This window comes from Phaseolus vulgaris, chromosome 2 (genome assembly GCF_000499845.2).
Source record: "Phaseolus vulgaris cultivar G19833 chromosome 2, P. vulgaris v2.0, whole genome shotgun sequence".
Taxonomy (NCBI): domain Eukaryota; kingdom Viridiplantae; phylum Streptophyta; class Magnoliopsida; order Fabales; family Fabaceae; genus Phaseolus; species Phaseolus vulgaris.
In genome coordinates, this window is record NC_023758.2 from 45,441,522 (window position 1) to 45,466,238 (window position 24,717).

The window sequence follows — 24,717 nt, forward strand, 5'->3', positions numbered from 1 at the left end:
CTTTTTATCTTTTTGTTTATAATTTTTAAATCACCACCACTCTTTCACTATTATTGTTCTTTTCCTATTTCATTTATGTTTTTAAAATTTAGACTCACGGATTGACCTTTTTCATTGGTTATTATTATTTTTTTTATCACTGTCTTACATATGTCTATGAAAAGCAAGTAGTCATTAATTGGCGCCAAATGTTCTTTCATTTTCTGAGATATTCTCTTTGAAGTCGCAGCCCTAATCAATAGCTCTCGTTGGGATTTCGTTTCGGAGACTTTCACTTCGCAGGAGCACAAAGAATGTCGGAATCTCGCCCCCCTAAGCGCCCCAAAATAACTAGGTTTGTAAACGCTGTTGCTCGCCTTCTTGTTATTGATTTGCTTCCTCGTAATTTCAGTTGTTGTCGGTTTTGTTCTTCTCTCGTAATTTATGCTTTGTTGTTGTTTGGATTATAAAGATATACAGCACGAACTGAATCGCCACTGTGATTTTCTCATTTAAGATAAATATTACCCTTGTTTCAGAATTATAAAAAAAAAACACTGCTGATTATTTCTGTCAAATCATCTCTCGTTGGCTTTTGTCAACAGTGAATACCGAAGGGTCAAGAAGCACTTATTAAAGAACTTGCATTTACCTTTCCTTAGAGCGAGTGAGGATGCAAACTTGTGACTTTTAGATGCGAATTCTATCTCGTTTTACCAATTCCTTAGGGTTTGTTAATGTTATATGTGTTTCTTAGTTTAGGACTGTAAATTTCTGCTCTCGCTCGGGGGTAATTTTGGTTCTCTTTAAAATATAAGAAAGAAATTCAGTTTTGAAAATAGTTTTTTAAAATTACTCTTATCAAACAATTAGTTGTTTCTTCGTAAAAACAGAAAATAGTTTTCAAAGACGGGAAAAGAACAGACCTTACTTTTCCGTACTTCATCATATACTCTATGGCGATGAGGAAACTAAAATCAAATTTTCACTCTCAACTTTTCAAATAATGAGTATTCCCTCCCTCACCCTTTTGAAATAGATGAAAGGGTTGTGATTATGGAGCTGATGATTCAAACATTGTTTCAGGGGGGACGATGATTATATGCCGGGAAATATTCTTGAGATTGAGCTTTGTAATTTCATGACGTTTGACTACTTAAAATGCAAACCTGGGCCTCGACTGAATCTTGTAATTGGACCCAATGGTTCTGGTAAGAGTTCGCTTGTATGTGCTATCGCTCTTGGCCTCTGTGGAGAGCCCCAGGTTGGTTTGGGTTTTTTCTGCTCTTGACCAGGTTTCTTAGGATTGTTATTTTTCAATTGCAATGTGTATGACTTTGTTTATTGCAGTTGCTTGGGCGTGCTACAAGTATTGGGGCATATGTGAAGCGTGGAGAAGAATCTGGCTACATTAAGATCACCTTGAGAGGGGACCACAAAGAGGAACACATTACCATTATGCGGAAAATTAGTACTAATAACAAGTCTGAATGGTTGTTCAATGGTTGGTTTAAATACTCTAGACGTCTAATTGTACTGAATGCTATTATTATTTTGACTGTTATTATTATGTCTCTTAGTTGATACTGCATTAGAGGATAGTTCAAATTGACAAAAGTATTCGGTTTCTGGTTTTAATATAAAAGCTCTGATGGCTGCTCAGTATTGTGTTAATTTCATTTATATTTTTACCTGAAGTTACTTAGCTTCCTTTTAAAACTGAATGAATACAACTTTCTTTTCTTTTGAATGGTTACGAACATGACCTCTTGATAGATTTATATTACAAGATATGGGGTTGGTTTGATTCATATTCGGACAAGTGTTAGTTTTGGTTCTTGAAAAGTATGAAATTCATTTCTGCTCTTCAAAGCAGTCACCTCTCTTTGGATCAATATCTTCTGTGTTATTTATGAGCATAGGGTCTTGGGTATTCCTTCTATCCAACAGTAGTTTTTGTTTATTTGTTATGATGTATGAAGGTAATGATTTCAAAGTTCTGGGGCACTGAGCAATATGTTAATACAGCTCTATTGGAACATCTGCATCTTTTTGGAGTGTCTTGCTCTTAAAGTTTTTTATATATTCCTCACAAATTTGCCTTCTTAAGAGTTAAACCTTGAAGGTTTCCTCTATATCTCAATTTATGTTTTGAGAACTTCTTTCTCTTAAATTTTATACATATTCCTCATGAATCTTCGTTCTAAGAACTTAAACTTTGTAGTGTTCCTCTATATCTGAATTTTATGTATTGAGAGTTTCTATCCATCCTGCAAGGGAAAAATAAATTGCTCAATGAGTGGCAAATGAAATGCAGTAATTTTTAGCATTTAAGAGAATTTTCAAAGTGTTTCCCTTAATAATTATGCGATTTGTCAATGTGTTCATTTCAGGAAATGTGGTGTCTAAAAAGGATGTGGCTGAAACCATTCAAAGGTTTAACATACAAGTCAATAATTTGACCCAGGTAAGCATACGATCTGTATTGACTGCTCTATATATGTACTTGTTTTAAATTTTAATTTCAAGTAAGGATTCTAGGAGATTTAAGTAGTTAAGATTAAAACAAGAGTATTCAAATCTAATATGATTTTATTTTCTTTTGATCTAGAAGATTTATGTAGTTAAGATAAGATAAAGATTAGTTTATTTTAATCCAATTTGATTCTCTTTTGTCTTTCCCTTATTTATATTTTGTAATCAGGGTCATTAGTATTTATTCTAGCCATCTTTGCCTATAAGACACATATTTCTGACCAATCAAGCATAATAGATATCTCTTTCTTCTAAATTACATGGTATCAGAGCTTTGGTTCTGATCTTGTATTTGCTCCCATGTCTTGTCATAGTAGTCAATAGTGGTTGGGGTGAATGCAATAGCGGTTTAGTGGAGTGGAACAGTGATGTGTTGCTATGCAAATGTTGTTGTGTCTGAGTTTGCTGAAGTGATCAAGGCAATTGTGATCTCGGCATGGCAAGGGTGGCCACAATCCTGCCCTTGGAGCAATTTCTTTTCTGCAACACTGAATATATAATTTTCTCTACCTCCCTCTAAGTTAAGGGCTTGATCCCGAAAATTGAGTTGAAGGAAAGGCTTGGGCTAAGAAGGTAAGGCCTAGTTCAACAATGTGTCTATGTTTTCGCTCAACTACTCCATTTTGCTGATAGTTTTGTGTGGCCTAGTTCTGGATTAATAGGTGTGTGGGCACTCTCTCCTCCAAGGTTCTCCCCTGCACAAAGGATATCTCCTTTCACAAAGCCAATAATGAATTTACAATAACAATAAATCTGAAAATTCCCTATCCCTGTTCCCCTATTTCTATCTTACCCCTCTAACTAATTATCTAACCCATCAATATTCTTATTATCTTAAACTATTTTTTCCTTCTCCTTATATGGTAACACATGGATGGCTTTTGAACCTGTTCTAATTTTGATGGGGAATACCCAAATTGACCTGAAATGGGTATTGGTATGGGTAATACCCGACTTTTTAAATCAGGGATGAGGATGAGTACATATATGTCTCGTCGCTGCAATAATTGTTTACTCTTGTAAAGTTTACTTACATTTATACAATTGTTATTTGGTACTTGATTTTAAGATTTATGCAATTGTAATTTCTTGTTATTTAGTATTAAAGAGAAGAAAAGGGTATCATTTTCAAGGTTGTCAAACTTGAGAGTTTACATAAACTCGTAAAACATTCATAAATCAATTCGTTGATTTAACTCAAAAGTTTACCTAATAATAATATAAAATATAATATTAAAAAAATCTATTAATGACATATAAGCATAACATAATACTCGTAATACAACAATAATTCAGTATTTTGACATCATAATAAAGAAATGTAACAAATCACAATAATAAAATGTGATAGTGATAGTACATTGGTGTTAAATAAACTTAAACTACATAGATGACTAAATCATGTACAAATTCATAAGTTCTTAAGGTGAAAACAATTAAAAAGGACTTAATAAGTTCCATTCCCTCTGGGTTTGTTGCAATTGGGTTTTGGAGGGGTTGAGAACGGGAGGGAAAAATTTCATTTTTAAATCAGGAAAATTTCATGATGTTTATAACAATAATCAGAAAGATTAAGACATTACATTTGTTTTTATTTCTTTTATTTGAAAAATTAAATTGAGAATATTTATTGAAAATGAAAATTTGCCTCTTTGTGGCCTTTCTCTCCAAATTCTCTTCTTAATTATTTTCATTTTCTTAATAACGTTAAATGTTTCTTCATCCCTTTTATCCCAGTGATCTGTGTAATTGTCTACGTTTTCTTGTAATAGTGTACACTCCCTTAGTTCAAATTTAGGTTCTGACTTGTGCTAATACTCTGTTTTTCTTTTTCTCCTGCCTAACTGATAGCTTGGAACCCTTGGCTTTTGTAGTTTCTACCACAAGACAGGGTCTGTGAGTTTGCAAAGTTAACTCCTGTTCAACTTCTGGAAGAGACTGAAAAGGCTGTTGGCGATCCACAGCTTCCAGAGCAACATCGAACACTAATTGATAAAAGCCGTTCATTGAAACATATTGAGTTGGTAGGGTCACCCTTTCATAACAATGGTTTTGATGATCTCCAACAAATTTTTTCCTTGTACACTTGAGGGTCACTTCACTAACTCAATTTTAGTCTCTGGAGAAAAATGAAGGAACCTTAAAACAGTTGAAGGAACGAAATGCTGAATTAGAGACGGATGTTGAGCGTGTTCGTCAAAGAGAGGAACTTCTTGCCAAGGTTTGTCGCATATGTTCCAAACACTGTATCATTTGTTTATGATATTTTCTCTTTTATTTCTGATATGCTAAGCTCATCCTTTCTTTCTTGTTTAGGTGGTTTTCTGATACTCGTGACTGTATTAAGGATATTTTGAAAAATCATGGCTATATCTTTTTATGTAGGCTGAAGCAATGAAAAAGAAGTTGCCATGGCTGAGATATGATATGAAGCAGGCAGAATACCGGGAAGCTAAGGAGCGTGAGAATGATGCAGCAAAGGCATTTGAGGAAGCTGCAAAGTTATTAAATGATCTTAAAGAACCTGTTATGTATGGTGGTCTTTCGTACTTCTATACTTCCCTGTTTAAATTTCTGATCTTATTCTTTGTATTTTGAGTTGCTGGATGTGAAGGTTGCTTATATTTTTGCATGGCTTGATATTGGGGGTCTGTACTTTTGATTAAACAGTTATTATGGTGGTCTCTCTTGATACACAGATGCAAAAGAGTTAGCTATTTTAAATTTACAGAAACTCTAGTCAAGGAAAGAAAGTGTCTTGTTCTTTTTTTGAAGCTCAAACCTTAGTTCCTTAATGTGGGGGTTCTTTAGTCCTTGGTCTCTCTAATTATAGTGACTAGCTTTTGTGGTGTAGTTCTCCCAAGTTTCTAATCTTATATTTAAGCAAATTCCAATCTAGGAAAAAAATTTCTTACATTTTTAGAAACACTAGGACTAAGAATAAGGTAATTACAAGTTCATACCTTGGTTCCACTATGCAAGACTTGAATGCAATGAGTATATAATTCCATATATTGTTTTGCTTCAATTATTTCTCAAATTGTGTTGCTTTTCCTTTCTTTCTTGTAATGGAGAGTCAATATCTCTCTACCCTAGGCATATCCAAACTCTGTCAAACAAGTTCTTATCTTAATGAATTATTATTTTTTTGGTGTCACTTGTGCACCTGAACACCTTCATATCCGTGTTAAAAAAATTATATAACCAATTTAGCGTATGTTAAAAATTATTTACTAGTAGCTCACAACGTTGGGGCCTGTTTTAGGCCATAAGCAGCCTAGTGGAGCTTACATACAAGTGTCATATCTTCTAAATCAAAGTGAGACTTCCTCGACAAGTCTCATGGAGCTTACTCAGAAGTGTCTTACCTTCTAACTCAAACCTAGGGGCCATAGTGTGTAGATATCATCCTCAAGTAAGCCCCATTAAGGTAAGCACAGCATGAAGTGTGATAAGCTTGACAATTGGTGAGAATGTCTCTTGAAAGTCAAAGCCGTGTTTTAGGTGGAAGCCCTTACCTGTAACTGTGCCTTGTACTTATGAGCTGAAATGTTGGGCTTTAAAGGACAAAAAAAATGCGGGAGTCACAAAAATAAATTTTTAAGATAAATGTGTGTAGCCACATCAGCTAGAATCCAAAAATGCTTTTATTTGATAATGGTAAAGCACTCATACTTAAGGATAAACTCTGAATTTGTTTGTACTTCATGTTGAATTTATATGTAATTGAATTAAAGCATTAGATATTTGCCAGCTCAGAAGAGTTAGTTACAGAATCAGTTACTGGCAACGGTTTGTCAACTCTGTGGAGTTGGTTTCTTCTAGATGTGCTATCTGTTGGAAGAAGTTGGTAACTACATTTATTCCTGTACACTGTGTATATTATTCTATATGTATTAGAGAATCAGAGAATGAGATGGTTTTTCAGTTTATTAGTTTAGTGTTTCTCTCAAACTCTCTGAACCCTAAAATTCTTTAGAGGCGTGTGAATAATGTACCGAGATCAGCTCATGACTGAATCTCGGGGGTATTAGTTAACTCTAGCAAGTCAGTTACTTTGACTGTTATCCTCAACTATAATGAGTTGTCTGCTAGAACTATTTCATTGTATAAATACATGATATTGTAACTGTTGGGAATGAAATCAATTTTTCAGTTTCTCATAACTATTCAGTTTATCTTTCTAAATTCTCTTTGAACTATTAACATGGTACCTAGAGCTTGAAGGTCTTGCTGTTGCAACTGATGAACCTCCTCTATTTGCACCTATTACCTTCTCACACTTGTTAAACTATAGGAAAGAGAGACATTGAGCTGAAATCATGTGTTCCTTAGACAACAAATATCCTTTATTTATATTGAGAAAACAAAACCAATACAATAAATACAAGAGATTTGATATCTTCTAATAATAAAGTTATGATTGGGGAGTAAATAAAAGTGTTCCCAATAGTACAAATAAAATCTAGATATCTTTTATCATATAGGATATGCCCCTTATTTCTATAATTATAACACTCCCTCTCGAGTTTGAGCATATAAATTGTATGTGCCTAGCTTGGTATATAAATGCTATCGATCTTTGGTCCGCTTAGAGACTTGGTGAATTTGTCACCAACTATTCCCTAGAGTTTACAAATCTAGCGGTGATGTCTTTAGACTCCCATTTTTCTCTTTTGAAATGACTATCTACCTCAATTTTGTTTGATCCTCTCATGTTTAATGTTGTCTAATTGTCACCTAAGGTGCATTTTGGAACTTTCTTCAAATTTAAGCTCTTTCAAGAGTTGTTTTGGCCATATTTTGCTTCAACATTTGATCTTGCCACAACATTTTGTTTTGACTTTTCTAAGATATTTCAATATCTCTCATAAAAACACATTGCCTTGAATCAAAGAGTCTGTTGTTCGTTAACCCTGCAAAATACCCAACGCTTCAATATACCCAACGCTTATCTTCATAAATGAAGCCTTTGCCAAAAACATTATTAATATACTTTAGGATTTTTACAATTGCATCCTGTTCTTGACAAGGAGATATTAAAAATTGACTTGCTATGCTACAAAGGCGATGTTGGGACAAGTCACATTGGAGTGATTTTGCTAACTAAGCTTTTGTATCTCTTAGGATTGAAATACAATTCCCCTTGGTCAGGTTCAAGTTTCACACTTGGATTTTTTGGTGTGTTTATAGGCTTAGGATTTAACATCCTTGTTTCTTGTAGAATGTCTGAGCATATTTTTTTGAGATATGACCAAACTATCATTGGAATGTGCAATTTCTATACCAATGAATTATCTCAAGTGACCAAGATCTTTTGTTTGGAACAACATCCTCCTTTTCATATCGTGTGATATCAATGTTTTCACATATACAACAAGATAGGTAAATCCTAGGGGAGGATCAAGGTAAAATAGAAAATGATTAGCATCACTGCATTTCATTCTAAACTGCCAATGACAATCCGAAAACCTTCAAACCACGCACAAAGTGATTGCTTGAGGGCATAGAGGGACTTGAGTAGACAGCATACCATATCAATGACTTTCGCTGCGCAACAAATCCAAGAGGTTGCTGCATTTAGATTTCCTCATTAAGATCACCATGTAGATATGAATTCTTGATGTTAAGCTGAAACAAAGTTTGAGGATACCTAATTTTTTATAGGAGATAGTGTTGGGGAAGGATCAAGCATGACCTCCACTATATCATTATCCATCACAGACTTGCCATTAGATGGACCTATAGTCAGATGAAGCCCAATAATACAATTGATAGGGAGAGATTAGGCTCTCAAAATCCTAATGATTTGTACTCTTTCTTTCTTTGTATTTTTGTCTCTTTGTTCTTTCATTCCTGTTTGGGAGCATGTCACTGAAGATCATCATCAATAAGTTGGCTATCAGTATTTCAATCCATGTATAGATTTAACCAATTCTATAATTGTGATGCTATGGGTTTTGGGGATCTACAATTCCCCTGTGATATGCTATCAACAACTTTGTATTGGCCTTAGTTATATGAGTTGCATTGTGAAATTTTTTGTTGTTTTGTTTGCTTCAAAATGAAGAGTTTTATGAGGAATAGATCATTCCTAATTATGAAAGTATTTTAAGGCTGGCTTATTGTGTGATTAGATTTATTCGTCTTATGATCACTGTACCTGTGATATTAAGCTATGGATGGGGATGTCCTATGAGATCTACCACTAAACGACAAATACAGTGGCCTAGTCTTTTTTGATTAGGTGGTGTTAGTAGCCTTACCAACCATTGCATTCTTGTAATGAGTTTCTATTGATGAACATGTCATTGTGTGGCAAACTTACCTACTCTTTGTTGTTAAGATCTAATATAATAAATTATAATTTTTCATTTATACCAGGAAACATAAAGAAGAGAAGGCTGCAATAGATGCAAAATGCAAAAAGGTTAATCGCAATATAAATGAGAATTCAAAGAAGAGAAACGAGCTTATGGAGGAGGAGAACAAATTGGTAACCTTTATGTGTTGTACCTTTTTTTATAATTTAACAATATGTAAAGCTCACGTCTTTCTGTTCATTCATGGATTTTCTTGCCTGCGGTGGTTTAAGGCACTATGACGATGAAAAACTTGACTATTGTTTTGGTACTGTGCTTGTGGATTTACCTTGTGCCCTATTGGATAAGTTGTAGTTGTGTGTGATTTTAATTTATTGTTATCACTTTGTAGGATGTGGAATTACAAGGAAAATACAAAGAAATGGAAGAGTTGAGGAGACAAGAAGAGACACGACAACAAAAACTTGTAAAAGCAAGGGAGGAACTTGCTACTGCTGAACATGAACTTGAGAACCTACCCTCTTATGTACCTCCCAAGGATGAGCTTGTAAGTATTCATATGTCTTTAATTATATCATTCACATTATTGTGTAATAGTTTTAAAATTTCATCATCACTAGAAATACTATCCTAAAAGGGGCTTTTGTTGTTAAGTGTTCTAAGACGAGGACCTAAGTGACTAAAATTTAATATTTTGTTTTTGTATCTCAATAATGTTAACATCCACCTTGGCTCATTGTGTTGCGACAATGCATGACTAGGTGTAACTAGTCTTAGAAAATGCACTTTAAGCCTAACTTAATCATATAAAATCAGCTTGTATGGTGAGTTTTGCACCCGCTTCTATACTATAATTTGGTTATATTTCTAGTTGATGCGGAATCTCCAACACACCACTTTACATTGAGGACTAGACATCTTAAGCGTGAGACTATATATTTGTAGGTGGTCCGATACCCGTTCGATAACGGGTAGTACAATAGGCCCAACAAACCTCCCTATAAGCTCTAATGCTAACTTAGAAAGTGGACTTTAAGCCTAACTCAAATCTATAAACTGATTTGTAAGTTGAGGTTTGTATCCACTTATATACAATAATTTGGTTATGTTATGTCTATAGTTGATGTGAGATCTCAACAATTACTGTGGTGTAAAATAGCAATGTTATTGTAGTTCACTATAGGCATGTGTGGGTGGTTCTACTTGGTAGCATTGATAACATTGATGGTTACACCTAACCAAATCACACTAACATCTTGTAGAGTTGAGGCAATAGTGAAAGTGATGTTGGACGTAAACACTAGAAAATATGAGTTCATATGTTTTCTCCTTTCACAACATAATACTCCTATATCAATTAATACAAAATTATATGAAGGCCATAAAAAACCAAATTCTTTTTCTTCTAGGTAAGATTGACTAGATGGATTACACAGAGTTAATGGACTTTGTTAAAGACCCAATCCTTCATAGATATTGTTCTCTATAAGATTCCTCCTGACAATTTCCTCCAAAGTCCATGTAAGCCTCCTCTCTTTTTTATCGGGCTACCAACCATGTAATATGCTTTGCCCAATGTTGCTTTTAATGACCTTCTTTGTACATGTAAAAATCACCTTAAACAATTTTCTAGTTTCTTTTCCTCAATAGTTAAGACACTAATATTTCTTGTATATAATAATTTTGTATCTTGACATTTCTTGTGTGGACATCCATAGAACATCAATCATATAGAGCTTGTGACAGACTCAACATGTATAGGATGAAAATAAGAACAATTAAAATGGGAAAGATTCATCTTAGAACTATTATTTTAGAACAAAATTTTTGGCATCCAAGAATTCCAAGTTAATGGGGTGATATATGAGAGCACACTCTCTCCTATTTGAATTACACTGTTTTCATGGCTCCTTAACCTAACTATTTGTGGAGCCCTCTATTTGTAATATAATAACTATTAGACACCTATGTACCATTCCATAAACTTTAACCTTGTCCTAAATGAAAAGGAAAAAATTAACTTGTCCCCAACGATTCCTTGGAATTAGAGGTTTGAGCAAGTTTCGGAATTTTAAGAGGAACAATTTTTTGCTATTTAGGGTTACAACAAAATTATAATCATGGTGGTGATTGACATGACTAGTGCTTTTACACGATGAGCCAAGAATTCAACCATGATTTTACCTACAAGAGTTATAGTGTGCTGTACAATGCACAATTATTTGGTGCAAGCATGCATATGTGCATGAAATGTTTGCAAAGCTCCTCCCAAATCATTACCAATGATTTGTGAGAGATATGCTCTTATGGAAATTGAAGCCTAAATAGAGTAACACTCCTAAATAGAGTAACACTCCCAAAATAGATATGCAGGATTAACAAATCCAGTGTTGCAATCTTCTTCTGAGATGTAAATGTGATGATTAACGAGATAGTAATGAAGTTGATTACTTTTAATCACTTGTTTGATTTAGTAAGAAAAGGTTTGTAGGTAGGGATGCCAAGAGGTTAGCACAAGCACACTTGCTGAATAGAAACTCATCCCATCCTTGCACGGGCACCTTTTTAAAACTGCATGTGAACTTTTAGTATCCATGATTTTTAAAATATAAAAAATTACAAAATAAAAAGTAAACATCAAATGACATTTCCACCTTTCATTATCATTAACAATTGGAGAAACATACAAATCAACTTTAGGTGCACCACCATCTCTGGCTTCAATTAAGATGTCTTTCATTTGGAGTTTGTAGACATTTTCTGTTGCATTTCACTGAATATTTTTTAGCAACTTTATCTAATGTTGTACTCTACAAAAGACGTGTTTTTGTTTGGTACTTGCACACTTATGGTAACGTGAATTTTTCCCCACCAGCAAAGACTAAGAGCTGAAATTGGGGAATTGGATTATTCTGCTAATCAAGTGAGGCAGAATAAGTCGCAAGCAGAGAATGAAATAAAGCGTAAGAAGTCATTTATGATGCAGAATAAAGAGAGGTAGAAGTTATATTAAAACTAAAGTGCACGTTTGCATTGGATACTGATGTAAGTTCATATATTTGAACCTATATTGCCTAATTTGCAGGTTGATGGAAATGAATAATAAAAGTACGAAGTGTTTGCATGTATTACAAAGGTCAGGGGCTGAAAAAATTATTGAAGCTTATAAATGGGTCCAAGAACATCGGCAGGAATTCAATAAGGAGGTTTACGGCCCAGTTTTAGTAGAGGTACATGTTTTCAGAAATCATGCTGTTATGAATTTTTGGGCTGCTTGCTTAGTCTGTTAAATTGTTGAGTGAAATTTCAGGTGAATGTATCAAATAAGGTTCATGCTGCATATCTAGAGGGTCAAGTGGCTCACTACACTTGGAAGGTAATCCTTGATATTTTATTGAAATAAAGGTCTCTATTTTCTACCAGCAAAACTCACTTGCTGAATTTTGTTCAGCTTGAATGTCAATAAAATTCTGTATTTAATTCTTTTTTAAATATTTTATCCAATATTTGTTTTAAGCTGTATAATCTATTTTTTAACTTTCTTCTCTGGTGTTGACTGTGTGCACAATATTGTGCAATGATATCTTTTTTCTTTATGTGTATCCTTTTTTTTCACTTTCTTTTTTCACCGTTAATGTCGATAAATTTTGCTTTAGTGCTGCTCATTTTTACCCTGCTTTCTTTTGGTCGGGTTTTAAATTAGTTATACTGGTCTTTATTATCTCTGCTGTTGGTTTTTTTTTTTTTCTCAAATACAGTCCTTCATAACACAAGATTCTGGTGATCGAGATCTTTTGGTGAAACACCTGCAGTTCTTTGATGTGCCAGTTTTAAATTATACTGGTGGTGATGATGGCCACCAAAGAGAGCCTTTTGAAAATTCTGAAGATGTGAGTCTGGTGTGGGATATTTTTTTCTTAAATTTGCCTTTGATCAATCTAAATATTTCAGTATTTTATTATCCAAACAGAAGCGTGCTCTTGGCATATACTCCCGGCTGGATCAAATTTTTGATGCTCCTATTGCTGTGAAGGAGGTTTTGATTAGCCAGTTTAATCTAGATTATTCAGTATGCCTCTATTGTCTCTTCTGTAAGCTAACATTTTTGTGGATGTTTGTTTATATAATCTGGTTATGCTATTTATGTCTGCTTTTTTTTTTTTCTAATTGCAATTGTATCAGTATATTGGATCCAACGAAACTGATCAGAATGCTGATGAGGTCCCAAAATTGGGAATTTCAGATTTGTGGACACCTGAAAATCACTACCGTTGGTCCAAGTCTAGATATGGAAATCATGTCTCTACAGTCGTTCAACAAGTGGAACGCCCACAACTTTTAGTGAATAGTATGCCACTTTTATAATGCATAGAATCAGCATACAGATGAAGTCTAGTTTTTACTGATGGTTTTTATTGCCACCGATTCCCCTTTTATTGTAATTTTAGATTTGAATGTTGGGGAAATTGAGAAGCTGCGTTCTCAGCAAAAGGAGCTTGAAGAAGTCGTTGCTAATTTGGAGGAATGTGTTAAAAAGTTTCAAGATGAAGAAAGAAGCTTAGTGAATCAAGCTGCCAATCTTCGCAAGCAGTGGGTATGCTGCTGGAAATTTATATTGTCTTAAAAGTACTGATTCTCTGTTCTGGGGCTTTTGTTGTAGGGACTTGTAGGTGGTTGATTTAAAGTTTTGAATTTAACCTAATCTGGGTTAAATTTGTTACTTGAAATATTATTCATTCTTGATTTTTCAGGAAGGCATTAGTATTACAGTACAGAATGAACACAGAAATCGTCAAACACTCATTAGCCGTATTGGTGAGTAGAATATGCTGTATTAAAAAATTTGAATGCTTTTCTGATTAACATTTTACTTTTATATTCTAAATGAATATCTTGTTTTGACCTCTAGATCAGAGGAAAGGGTATTTAAAAGTGATGGAGGAACGGGATGATTTAGATACTGAGATAGCAAAGCTTGTTCATCAGGCTTCCAAGTATAATATTCAGCGTTTCCATAATGCAATGGAAATTAAGGTAATTAATCTCTATTCTTTCACTGCTTCGAAATTTGTTATTTGAAGGCTTACTGCATGTTTACTTCAATAAATGTGTTGTATTTTTGTTTCTTTTTTATCTTTTCCCCTCCCTCAAGTATAACATGATTTTTATGCTGTTGGTCTCCATCATATTCTTGACAGGATCTTCTTGTCGAAGCTGTGAGTTACAGAAGAATTTTTATTGAGCAACGTATGGCTTTTATTGAATTTGATGCAAAGGTAATCAAATAGCAGTCATGCCACTTATGTGGCTCAGAATACATGTAACAGACTGTTACTCACGATCTATGTAGAAATGCTTTTATTGATTACATTTAAACCTGTAATTCTTTAACCACCAATTTTACCTCTTAGAAGTTCAAGCAATGAATTTTATTTTTATTTTTGACTAAGATATAATTTATTGAGAATGAAAGGAGAGATAGAAATGGAGAGTTTAACTTTTTAGTATGACTGAAAGAGACTGTAATCCATAGAATTTCCCTGTCTTGCTATTGTCAGAAAAGGTTAAAATTATAGAATTTTGCAATCTGAGAGAGATTCTAGGATAAATATCAGAAAGAGGGATATCATCTAGTCTAGCATTCTCATAAAATATAATTTGAAAACAATAATTTAAACCAAAGAAAATAAGCAGTCTAAAAGAAGCATAATAATGATATATGAATTCTTAACATGTGGGTTTAGGTTCAGCTTCGGTTTGAAATGTGAGGTTTGCATCCTTTACTGTATATTGGCATTATTTCAAACTGATCTGGAACTTGGGCTCTTCCCGAATTGAATTTCCATTGGCCCGCATGTGCATCCCAACTTTGGCTACTATTTTTTTGTGTGGAATCTTGCGTCAATTCTGTGTTCTGCATTTTTCTTTGTGATTCTGCTTCTCTCTTTCTCTCATGTATACTTTTTTTAATTTTCTTAGATTGGAGAAATGGACGCCAACCTGAAGCAGCATGACAATTTGGCTGTGCAAGCATCATTGCACTTTGAAAACTGTGAGAAACTATTTTGGTATTAGTTTTTTATTCTGCAAGATGCAAATATGTGGCTCATTTGTAGAATATATTTGTTTTTCAGGTAAGAAAGAATCTGAGAATTGTAGACAGAAGCTTACAGATTCCTTGAAGTATGCTAAATCAATTGCTCAGCTTACACCTGAGCTAAAGAAGGAATTTCTTGAGGTTTGTGTTAGAAAAAAAATCAGTATGAATTTCATTTCTTGTTTTGATATTTTGTGATGCAATCCACTACCTCATCCTGAAGGTTACACTTCCTGCATATTAAAAGGCCATATATGAATGCAAAAGCATCGTTTTCCATATAATATTATTATATATTATTGAAAATCATAATAGATCTCTGGCAAAAATAATGTCAACATGATGTAACTCAGATATCTATGTATCACATGCAAAACAATTTTTTCCGTCTAGCTATGTTAGTCAGATAATCTCTGCACATATCACTGTTCTCTTTTTTTTGCCACCGCACAGCCTCCTTCTCTCCGTCCTTTTCTCCATCTCCATTCACTGCTAGCATCCCATGATGCAAATAGTGCCCATCATGTCAAACCCGCATCGCCACTGCCACTTTGTGATGATGATCAATAAATCCACCACTGGTTTCCACCATGGCGCCGCCATAACCGGTTTTGGATAACACTGCATTTATGATATTCCACACTTGTAATTTAGAAAAACTTGTTACAAATGTCATTGACACGAGACCCTTTATCAGCCAACATAGCAGTCAATTACTCTGTTAAAGTGACAATCAATCTTCAATATGTTTTTTCCTTCCAAATCATACTTTTAACAATTATAATTATCAGCATTTTGTTCATTTTTTGTATTCTCATCATCACTGAAATTGATAAGGTGAAATGCTGTTTAGGCAGTTTATATAAATAGGTGAGTTGGGACTCACAAGAATTGGGTTTTCTAATCTAGATGCCTACTACAATTGAGGAACTGGAGGCAGCTATCCAGGATACCACTTCTCAAGCCAATTCAATTCTCTTTGTCAATCATAACATATTGGAACAATATAAAGATCGTCAACGGCAGGTAGTCTTTTTATTGTCTTATTTTATTTGGGTTATTTGTATGTATCATCTATACTTACAGTTACTTTATAGATAGAAGATCTTGCAGCAAAACTGGAAGCAGACAAAAAGGAATCTACACGGTGTTTGGCTGAATTAAATAACATTAAGGTCAGTTAAGTATCAGCTTTCTTCGCTCAAGACAATAATCTATGATATAATCTAAACTAATTCAAGCTATTTTCCTTAATAAACTTCATTTATAGCATAGTAAATGCGTTTGTAAAGTGCAATTATTGAGTTGATTTTTCTAAACTATAATATGTTAGAGATATTGTTTGATTGAATACATTAAACAAAGGAAATATGATATGATTTGATTACTTTAAATAAGGATTATGACTTGTATACATTAAACAAGGAACAAATCATTCTATAAAGGTGATAAAATATTAGGTTGATTTGTAATATGAGAAGGACCCTAAGCATTGGAGTGAACTAAGGCAAAATGGAGATGTAACCTTATTATTGATTCTTTCCGAAAATGGTGCAAGGATTTTAACTAACACGACTCATTGTAAACTTGACAATTTATAGACACTAGGTACCATCCTTTAAAGATTTTGCTAGACTAATTTCCCAACTAAACTAGGACAATCCATGTTATGATCTCCCAAATTACGATTCATATTTCCCTTTCTGGTCTACCATAAGATCTCAATTTTGACTACCATGCATATAGTCGTTAGATACTATTGGAGCCCATCTAGTTTATGGGCCGAAGGAGCCATTAGCCCATGAGAGGCATGAGACACCTAAGGTATGGAAGGTGTATGCATGTAAAAGAAAGAAGTGAAATCCTCAAGCTAAGGTGGCATGTGTAAGTCAAGAGGTTGTTATGAAACAGAATTGGCATGAGTAGTGGGGAGCATCTGTTTCTTTTCTCTTAGAGGAGCTGTGCTATGGACATTGGGAGGTTTCCAACTTTTGTAGTTTCTTTTTCATTGCGAATAACATATTCTCCAGTGTCATAATATTTTCTACTACTCTTTTCATCGCTATAATTTTGGTCTATAACAATATTACTGGTGTAAAAGACCCGTGCCTCACTTCAAATTAATTCACAAATTTCGTATGGAAGAAAGCTACATTTGTGATGGGTTGAGAATAGTAGATTGCATAATACTACAAATATGAGCAGTAACCTTCTTCAATTATCATGGTTTGCAAGCGAATTCAAGACGTGTGGTGAGATGGGCCTGGTGTTCCACTTCGGTGATCCATAACTTTATTTCTGAAGCCAATGCGGTATAATTGATGGGATTGTTGAAAGAAAAAATGGACGTCTCCTTGAAGTAACTTGAGCCTTTCTCTTCCAAATGGTTGTCCTAAAGTCTTATTGGGGGGATGTTGTTCTAACTGCTTCCTACCTCCTTAGCTAACAAATTTATGTCAATATTGCCAATATTAGATAATGGAAATATTGGGGACCTCAGAAGTCTGTTACGAAATATATCAAAAGTCGTAATGGATTACGGAGGAAGCATTGCGAACATTATAAATACATTATAGATAAATTAAAAAAAATGTAGAAATATAATTGTGATGCAAAATTAATGAAAGATAACCATCATAATAATATCATGTCTAGAAAATCAAATCAAAACACCACAAGGGTGGGTGATATTGGATAAAAAGGAATCAGATAGAAAAGAAAGGACTTGTCATCAGTGGCAGCAAGATTGAACAATACTGAAGGAGGCTATTAGTTCATTGTGGGTAGGGTGGCCTAGTTAATGTTTTGTAAAAATGATTGTTTGGGTTGGTTATATAACCCAACACTTAAAGAAAAGAAAAACAATTTTCTTTCTGCATTGATACAATTAGAATCCTTACATTAGTTCAAGAGGCGTTGAAGAATAAGAATTAGGTACAGACCATGAATGAAGAGATGAGTGCCTTGGAACTTAGGAGATTCTTGATAGGCCACAAGATAAAAAGGTTGTGAGGTGCAGGTGGATTTATATTGTGAAATTAGGTCTGATGGTATGTTGGATCCCTACAAGGCAAGTTTAGTTTTAAGAGGATTTACTAAGACTTAAGGTGTTTATCATGAGACTGTCAGTTTTATTCTCTCACATTTGGTTGGGAGTTGCAACAGGTTGATTTGAAAAATGCCTTTTTTTACATGAGCATCTAGAGGAAGAAGTCTTCCAGGGAATTCTTCTTGGCTTTGGATCTATTGAAGAAAGGGGTAAAGTATGCAAGTTAAAGAAAGTTTTGTACGGACTCAAGCTATCACCTCGTGCTTCGTTTGAAAGACTTAGGCTATGATTTCATTGGAGTATCACTAGAGTCAAGGTGACCATAACTATCTCTATAATGTATACTTAGAAGGTAAACCTTCTATTCTCCTGGTCTAAATGGATGATAAATATGAGAAATTGATCTTGAAAGGATAATATGTGGTTCAGTTCTTCCTTGGGGTATAACTTACCTCCTCGAAAAATAGAATATTTATTTCCACAAGAAAATATGTTCAAGAATTTTTTAAAGAAACAAGGAAAATTGATTACAGAGTCATTATATCTCCTGTAGAACAAAACCATAGATTTGGGAGTGATAAAGATAGCTTTGCTATGAATAAGGGTCAATATCAGAGGATTGTAGGGAAGCTTATTTACTACAATGTGAATGTGGTCAGCAAGTTCATGCGTGACACTTGCACGTTGTTTATAAAATCCTTCAATATTTGAAGGCAAGTTCAAGAAGGGGGGTTGTTCTAGAAGGATTGCAAATTAGATATGGAGATGTGTACTAATGCAGACTCTAGAAGGGTCTGTTACTGATAGGATAGGAGCTCCACCTTCTAATATTGCATGTATTTGGATCGGAAACTTGGTGAATTGAAAAGAAACAAAATGTAGTCGCAATGTAAAGTGAAGGGACTGAATTTCAAGCTATGGCAAGTTATGGTTGAAAATTATTTTGAATGATCTTAAAGTGAAGTGTTAAACCAATGACCCTTTATTGTGATAATAAATAAACTGTCAGTCAGTATTTCTCCAATTCAGCATGATAGGACAAAATACATAAAGATAAACCAACACTTTATCAAAGAAAAGTTGGTTAATGGTCTTATCACTGCTTCCTGCATCCCATTAGGACTTAAGCTGACAGATTTGTCTATAGAGGGACTTCCCATGAAACAGTTTTGTGATCTCGCTTACATGCTGGTAATGATAGATATTTATTCATCTTGAGAGGGGTGTTTAGTTATGAAAAGGTATTGTTGAGTTACAAGGAGATATTGTTAATCACTGTAATTGTAATTATGACAGTTAAGATACTGTAGGATCCTATAGGAAATTTTGTAAGCACTATTCTAGGGTGATAGAGCTCTATTTATAGTCTCCTGTACTGGTTTACTATCAATTTGAATGGAATCAGTTTTCTGCTCACAAGTGTTTGAGTATTTTTTTTTTCAAGTTGAACTATAGCATGTTTAGTAGTAGTGTGTATTGTATGGACATATTTATCCCTTTTCCTGTGCACTAGAGTAAGCATGTATGAATATTTTGGGTTTCTGGTTGCCTTTAGAATATTATCAAGAGAAATTATCAACTTTATGTTTTTTTCTGCAGGGAAAATGGCTTCCTACATTGAGAAACCTTGTGGTAAAAATAAATGAAACTTTCAGTTATAATTTCCAAGAGATGGCAGTTGCTGGAGAAGTGTCCCTAGGTTTGTTAGATGGTAATTGATATTAACTTGCTGGGTTTTTCTTACCCTTTTATCCTCACACATGTTTCATGTGTTCTCAGATGAGCATGATATAGATTTTGATCAATTTGGAATACTGATAAAAGTTAAATTCAGGTAACTTATGTTCTGAACCTGTTTTGTGTTTTGTGCCCTCACATGATACCGTTCAATCTTATGGTCATTTTATGTGACTCCTGGATTCCACTCATTCAATATTAAGATGAGACGCTGACTTGGTTGGACCTACCTAAATTGTGCTAAAAATTCATTATTTTTCTTATTGTTCAGTTTAAATGGACATGCCACTTCTCAGTCTCTTATTATTTTTATTCCTGCTAACAGAGTGTATTTGTTTTATATTATCACTCGCAGAGAAAATGGACAACTTAATGTTTTGAGTGCCCATCATCAATCTGGAGGGGTATTGCAAAGAATTTATTTATTGTTACATTCATCCTATGTTTTCCTCCCTTAATTAACCTTGGGGTTTGATTTTCTAGGAGCGATCAGTTTCAACTATTGTTTATCTTGTTTCCCTTCAAGATCTGACAAACTGCCCATTTAGAGTTGTTGATGAGATCAACCAAGGTTGGTAACTGTTTGATGAAAATTCTTTCCAGATTTACACCAGCTCTCTAAAGACGGTCTTTGACTGTGTTTTTCTCAGGGATGGACCCAATAAATGAAAGGAAGATGTTCCAGCAATTAGTGCGAGCAGCAAGCAAGCCAAATACACCCCAGTGAGTACTAAAAGATTATCACTTCATCTTTTTGTTCCTTTGGTCAGTTATAGGTTATTACAGTGTGTCAGATTGTTTTTCTGTTTTTAAAATAATCTTGAATAAAAGGGAAATGCCAGGGATATTAGTAATGTGTATATCTGCTATATCAGCTAAAACACTGCTAAATGTGTTTGTTCATTTATAGGCAAAAAAAGAATAATCTTCAATCAGTTAGAAATTAAAGAAATTGGACCCCAAAAATTCTACTTGACAGTACTCAATAACCTAAGGGAAGCTCAGACAATGGAGAACCCAAATTTCATTAATATTCAGATCTCCTGGTTGTGAAGGTCATGAGTTTCCTATATACACTTCGCTAGGCGCTAAGACGGTATTAGCAACTCTTGAAATTCAAGATTTTCATGATCCACTATCATGCAATTACCAAGTTGCATTGCTAGTAGCATGTACATTATCACCTAGAAAATAAGCATAAAGATAGTAGTAAATTCTCACTAGTCAAACTTGCTAGAGTGACTCGAACTGTTTCGTCTCCAATCTATAATTTTGAACTGGAAAAGCTTGTTTGTTCCTTAGTTTTGGTGTTATTAGTGATAAGAACCCCATTTCCATGGACAAGGGGTGTTGGATTGAGCGCAGGGGGAGAACTAAAAACACTTATACTCTACCGTGTATTCTATACTATTCATTGTGGGACTTAGATATCCCATAATACCGAAGTTTCTATCATAGCATTGTCCTTAAGAGTTGACATTTCGGTGTATTCTACTCTATGATACTTCACTTGATGAAGTTTCACTCTACTTCCTGATAGTTATAATCCTAGCCAGGTAGTCTTTTCCAAAATACTAGATTTCATCGTTAAAATCAATTGATGTTAAATGAAGTTGATCAACTTATATATCTATAAACCGCATTTAAAGAATTGAACTTAGCTGATTTAGGACTTCCCAATAGCTTCAATACAAATTTATAATTATCCAAGCACTTTGGGAACTCAAAACATAGCTATTTATCAAGGGGGAACCAAACACGTAATACTTCACTGAACATCCTATACTATTTTATGTGGAATTATGTATCTTATAATATTCGAAGTTTCTATAATTGACATTATCATACATGTACAACAAACAGTTAAGGTTGACCTTCGCAGGCGCGTCATTCGCAATTATGTTTTGTTCCCAAGTTTTATGGGTGCCAAATGATAAACTATTATTAATCCAATGCAGGTGTTTCTTACTTACCCCAAAATTGTTACCAGATCTGCAATATAGTGAAGCATGCAGTATATTGAATGTGATGAATGGCCCTTGGATTGAGCAACCCTCGAAGGGTAATTTCTCATACCAAACAAAAGCTATGCAATTCTTTTTAATTGCTGATATTTCTCACATGATATTGTGTTTGTGAATCAGTCTGGACTACTGGTGATCGATGGAGTATTATCACAGGGCTTGTTGGAAACACCCCTTGCTAAACCAACATTGTTTGTCTTTATGTAGCGAAGGGTTAGAAAAGGTCCTTTAGATGTTTTATAGTATTGTAAATGTCTTTTTTATGTGTGCTGTTATCATAATTAACACCTTTGTTTCTCCAAGCGCAGTGCTATTTATTCTTTATAGCCGATACATGTCCAACTAATATCTTCAGTTACGCCTTTCTTCGTATTGTTTAACCAATCTTCCCACCTTATTATGTTACGTAATACTTATGTTTTATACATTTTTGTTTTGGATTTGAAATTGTGACAAAACCACACATGATACATTAAACATTAAAATAAACCCAATTAACCAAATAAAAAAGTACTGGAACTGATTCCCAAATTCAAGATCAACATCCACCGTCTTTCCAATTCAATTTGTTTCTTTCAACTTCACTCCCCGAAACCCTAAATCATCTCAATACAACCACAAACAGCACCAGAAATCCTAAACTCTAAGCACTTCATTTCAATTTGATTAAAAGAAAACTATATGAATTCCTCTAAATTAATTAACTCCTCCGTTATGTACCTCAGAACATGTGGTCTAAAACCGTTCATACAAAAAAGCTTTCAACTGCGCAAAACCAGCCATGCCACTCCCACTAGCTTTACATCGTACCAGATTGGAATCCTGCAAGAATTCAGTTCATTTTTCCTTTCTCTTATTTTATGAAATGTTCAATAAGTTTTGTAAGACTTTGTTTCAATTTAATATGTCAAGAATATATAAGATAATTTTCTCACGTTCCTTCTACTTACTCTTTTATATTTACAAGGTTTAATTAATGTTTCAAATTCTTTCAACGTATCTATTCATTAACTCATTATAAGTAGAATGATTGTATTCGTTATTTAAATCAACTATCATGCTCAATTATCCTATATTTATTGATTGGATATCTTTAATAATTGAACATCAAAACTATCGTTAAAATGACTTTCGAATTACCTATTTAATTTTTTCCAAAACACGTTTTCTAAAATTCATGGAACGGGATTTTGGAATTTTCAAAACAGGATTTATGAATAAGGATAAGATTTTCATAACAAGATTTGGAGAATGAAATTTTTGAAACACAATACATCATGAAACAAACTTTCCGGAGCAAAATTTGTGCAAGGTTCTCATATACCTCCCAAAATAAATTTTCCGAAATGAGTTTTTCAACCGTTTTCTCTCTTCTTTTCTTCTGCACTGTTCTCATGAACGGAGCACAATGTGGTTATTTCACTCAATTTGGGAGTGCATGATGAAAATTGGGGTGCAGAAAGCGAAAGCCTTAGTGTAATGGCTAAAACAAATAAAGTAGAAGGCCCGTATTGGAAAGCGAACCAAGTCTTATTTTTATGTTGCTTTTTCAGTACAATTTTGTTTTCTATAATTCTACCCCTTGTTTAAGAATTACTTTTTCCTCTTCTAAACTTTTGATATTTAAGGTTATTGTATGATATATAAAAAAACATTTAATATTATTAATAAATATTATATTTGGTATACAACTTTAACTATTAGTTCTTCTTGAGTAGAAATATATAATGGAAAACACCAAAATATATGTTTTAAATTTAAAAGACTAAAAGGAAATTTTAACACCAAAGGATTAAATCGAACATATAAAAAAGAAGTTATAGGACTAAAATTGGAATTTAGAAAATATTATAAACTATATTTTTTCCTCCTCTAAAGATTAGACCAACGTTAAATTTTATAAGTACTTAGACACGTGTATCCCTTAACCAGGTGATTTAAAACTTTAAAAAAATCCTACGAAGATTGAAAAATGGAAGAGTTTAATTGTAAAAATTGAAAATCCCTTATTCTTTTCCTCTCATATATAAATTTTGAAGGATATTTAAAAAAATATTAAAATTATAAAGAAATGTAATATTATTAACTAACTTAACTAAATTTTCAATATATGTATTATTTATAAGTATCTTACATTTATAAACTAAGAAAGAGTAATTTATAAAATACTTTGACCAACTTTTAATCGTTTAACTAAACTAAATGTTTTTATTACACAATAATAGCCTTTAACTTATTTTTGTTAATTGCTTCAAATAGCTAAATTTAACGTGGACTTTAAAATCAATCAACTAATTTATAAGTTTGTATATTTTCAACTCCTATGACTTGTAAGTTTTCACGTGAACTAGTTTTACTGAACACAATTTTGATAATTAATATAATATAACAAAATAAAACTAAAAAATGGAAACAAAAATATATGAACGAGAAATTAATAAACTTATTAATTAAATAAGTGTATTTTTCTAATGAAACAAGACATAGATTTAGGATATACTTACTCAAATGTTCCGAATATGTATTTTTCTTTTATAAATTTCAGTAGAATCACTATAGATCACAACATCTTCTTTCATAGTATTTTACACATATATAAGATTTAAATCCAAGATTATACAATATATTTGGATTTTATTTAGAAAAATTAAATTGGTTTAAACTCAACTTGAGTCGAAAAATAATTGTGGTGTGTATTTAAATTTCAATTAAAAATTAAATTAAGTTGAAACAACTAGAATAAAAAATAAAATAATGTATTGTGATTTTATATTTTTTACTGAGGTTTAAGTTTAAGGGAATCTTATTTTTAACTTAATCTAGAAAAATAATGTCAAACATATTCACATAATTTTTAATTAAAATTGGAAATTAATTGGCGTATTCTAACTGAGACTTAATTAGACTTATTATCTTTTAAATTAATAGGAGTTTTAGATGAATTTTATTTCTAGTAAGATCTCAACAAACTTA

At 33.3% G+C, this 24,717-nt stretch overlaps 1 protein-coding gene across 2 annotated transcripts; it reads left to right on the forward strand.

Annotated features, from left to right (window-relative positions):
- Window positions 1-103: 103 nt before the first annotated feature.
- Window positions 104-22,124, forward strand: LOC137812597 (structural maintenance of chromosomes protein 5). 2 transcript variants are annotated; one of them, XM_068614687.1, is made up of 30 exons: window positions 104-334; window positions 1,066-1,243; window positions 1,330-1,483; window positions 2,373-2,446; window positions 4,389-4,538; window positions 4,631-4,735; window positions 4,900-5,045; window positions 8,899-9,010; window positions 9,229-9,384; window positions 11,713-11,834; window positions 11,923-12,067; window positions 12,148-12,213; window positions 12,596-12,727; window positions 12,808-12,906; window positions 13,020-13,185; window positions 13,286-13,431; window positions 13,589-13,652; window positions 13,747-13,871; window positions 14,036-14,113; window positions 14,817-14,889; window positions 14,972-15,075; window positions 15,844-15,960; window positions 16,032-16,109; window positions 19,583-19,682; window positions 19,763-19,817; window positions 20,076-20,124; window positions 20,204-20,291; window positions 20,371-20,443; window positions 21,679-21,782; window positions 21,865-22,124. In XM_068614687.1, the coding sequence occupies exons 1-30, from the start codon at window positions 294-296 to the stop codon at window positions 21,924-21,926; spliced, it is 3,162 nt and encodes a 1,053-aa protein (XP_068470788.1). In that variant the 5' UTR covers window positions 104-293; the 3' UTR covers window positions 21,927-22,124. The 2 variants fall into 2 exon arrangements, with proteins under 2 accessions (XP_068470788.1, XP_068470789.1); XM_068614688.1 differs by having other exon boundaries at window positions 139-334; window positions 12,808-12,928; window positions 13,081-13,185.
- Window positions 22,125-24,717: the final 2,593 nt, after the last annotated feature.

Excerpts from the sequence above, each read along its gene's own strand:
- LOC137812597 (XM_068614687.1), top strand. The coding sequence starts at position 294 with ATGTCGGAATCTCGCCCCCCTAAGCGCCCCAAAATAACTAG. Across the intron at positions 12,728-12,807 it reads CTTTTGAAAATTCTGAAGAT|AAGCGTGCTCTTGGCATATA; the intron begins GTGAGTCTGGTG and ends TTATCCAAACAG. Across the intron at positions 13,872-14,035 it reads ATAATGCAATGGAAATTAAG|GATCTTCTTGTCGAAGCTGT; the intron begins GTAATTAATCTC and ends TATTCTTGACAG.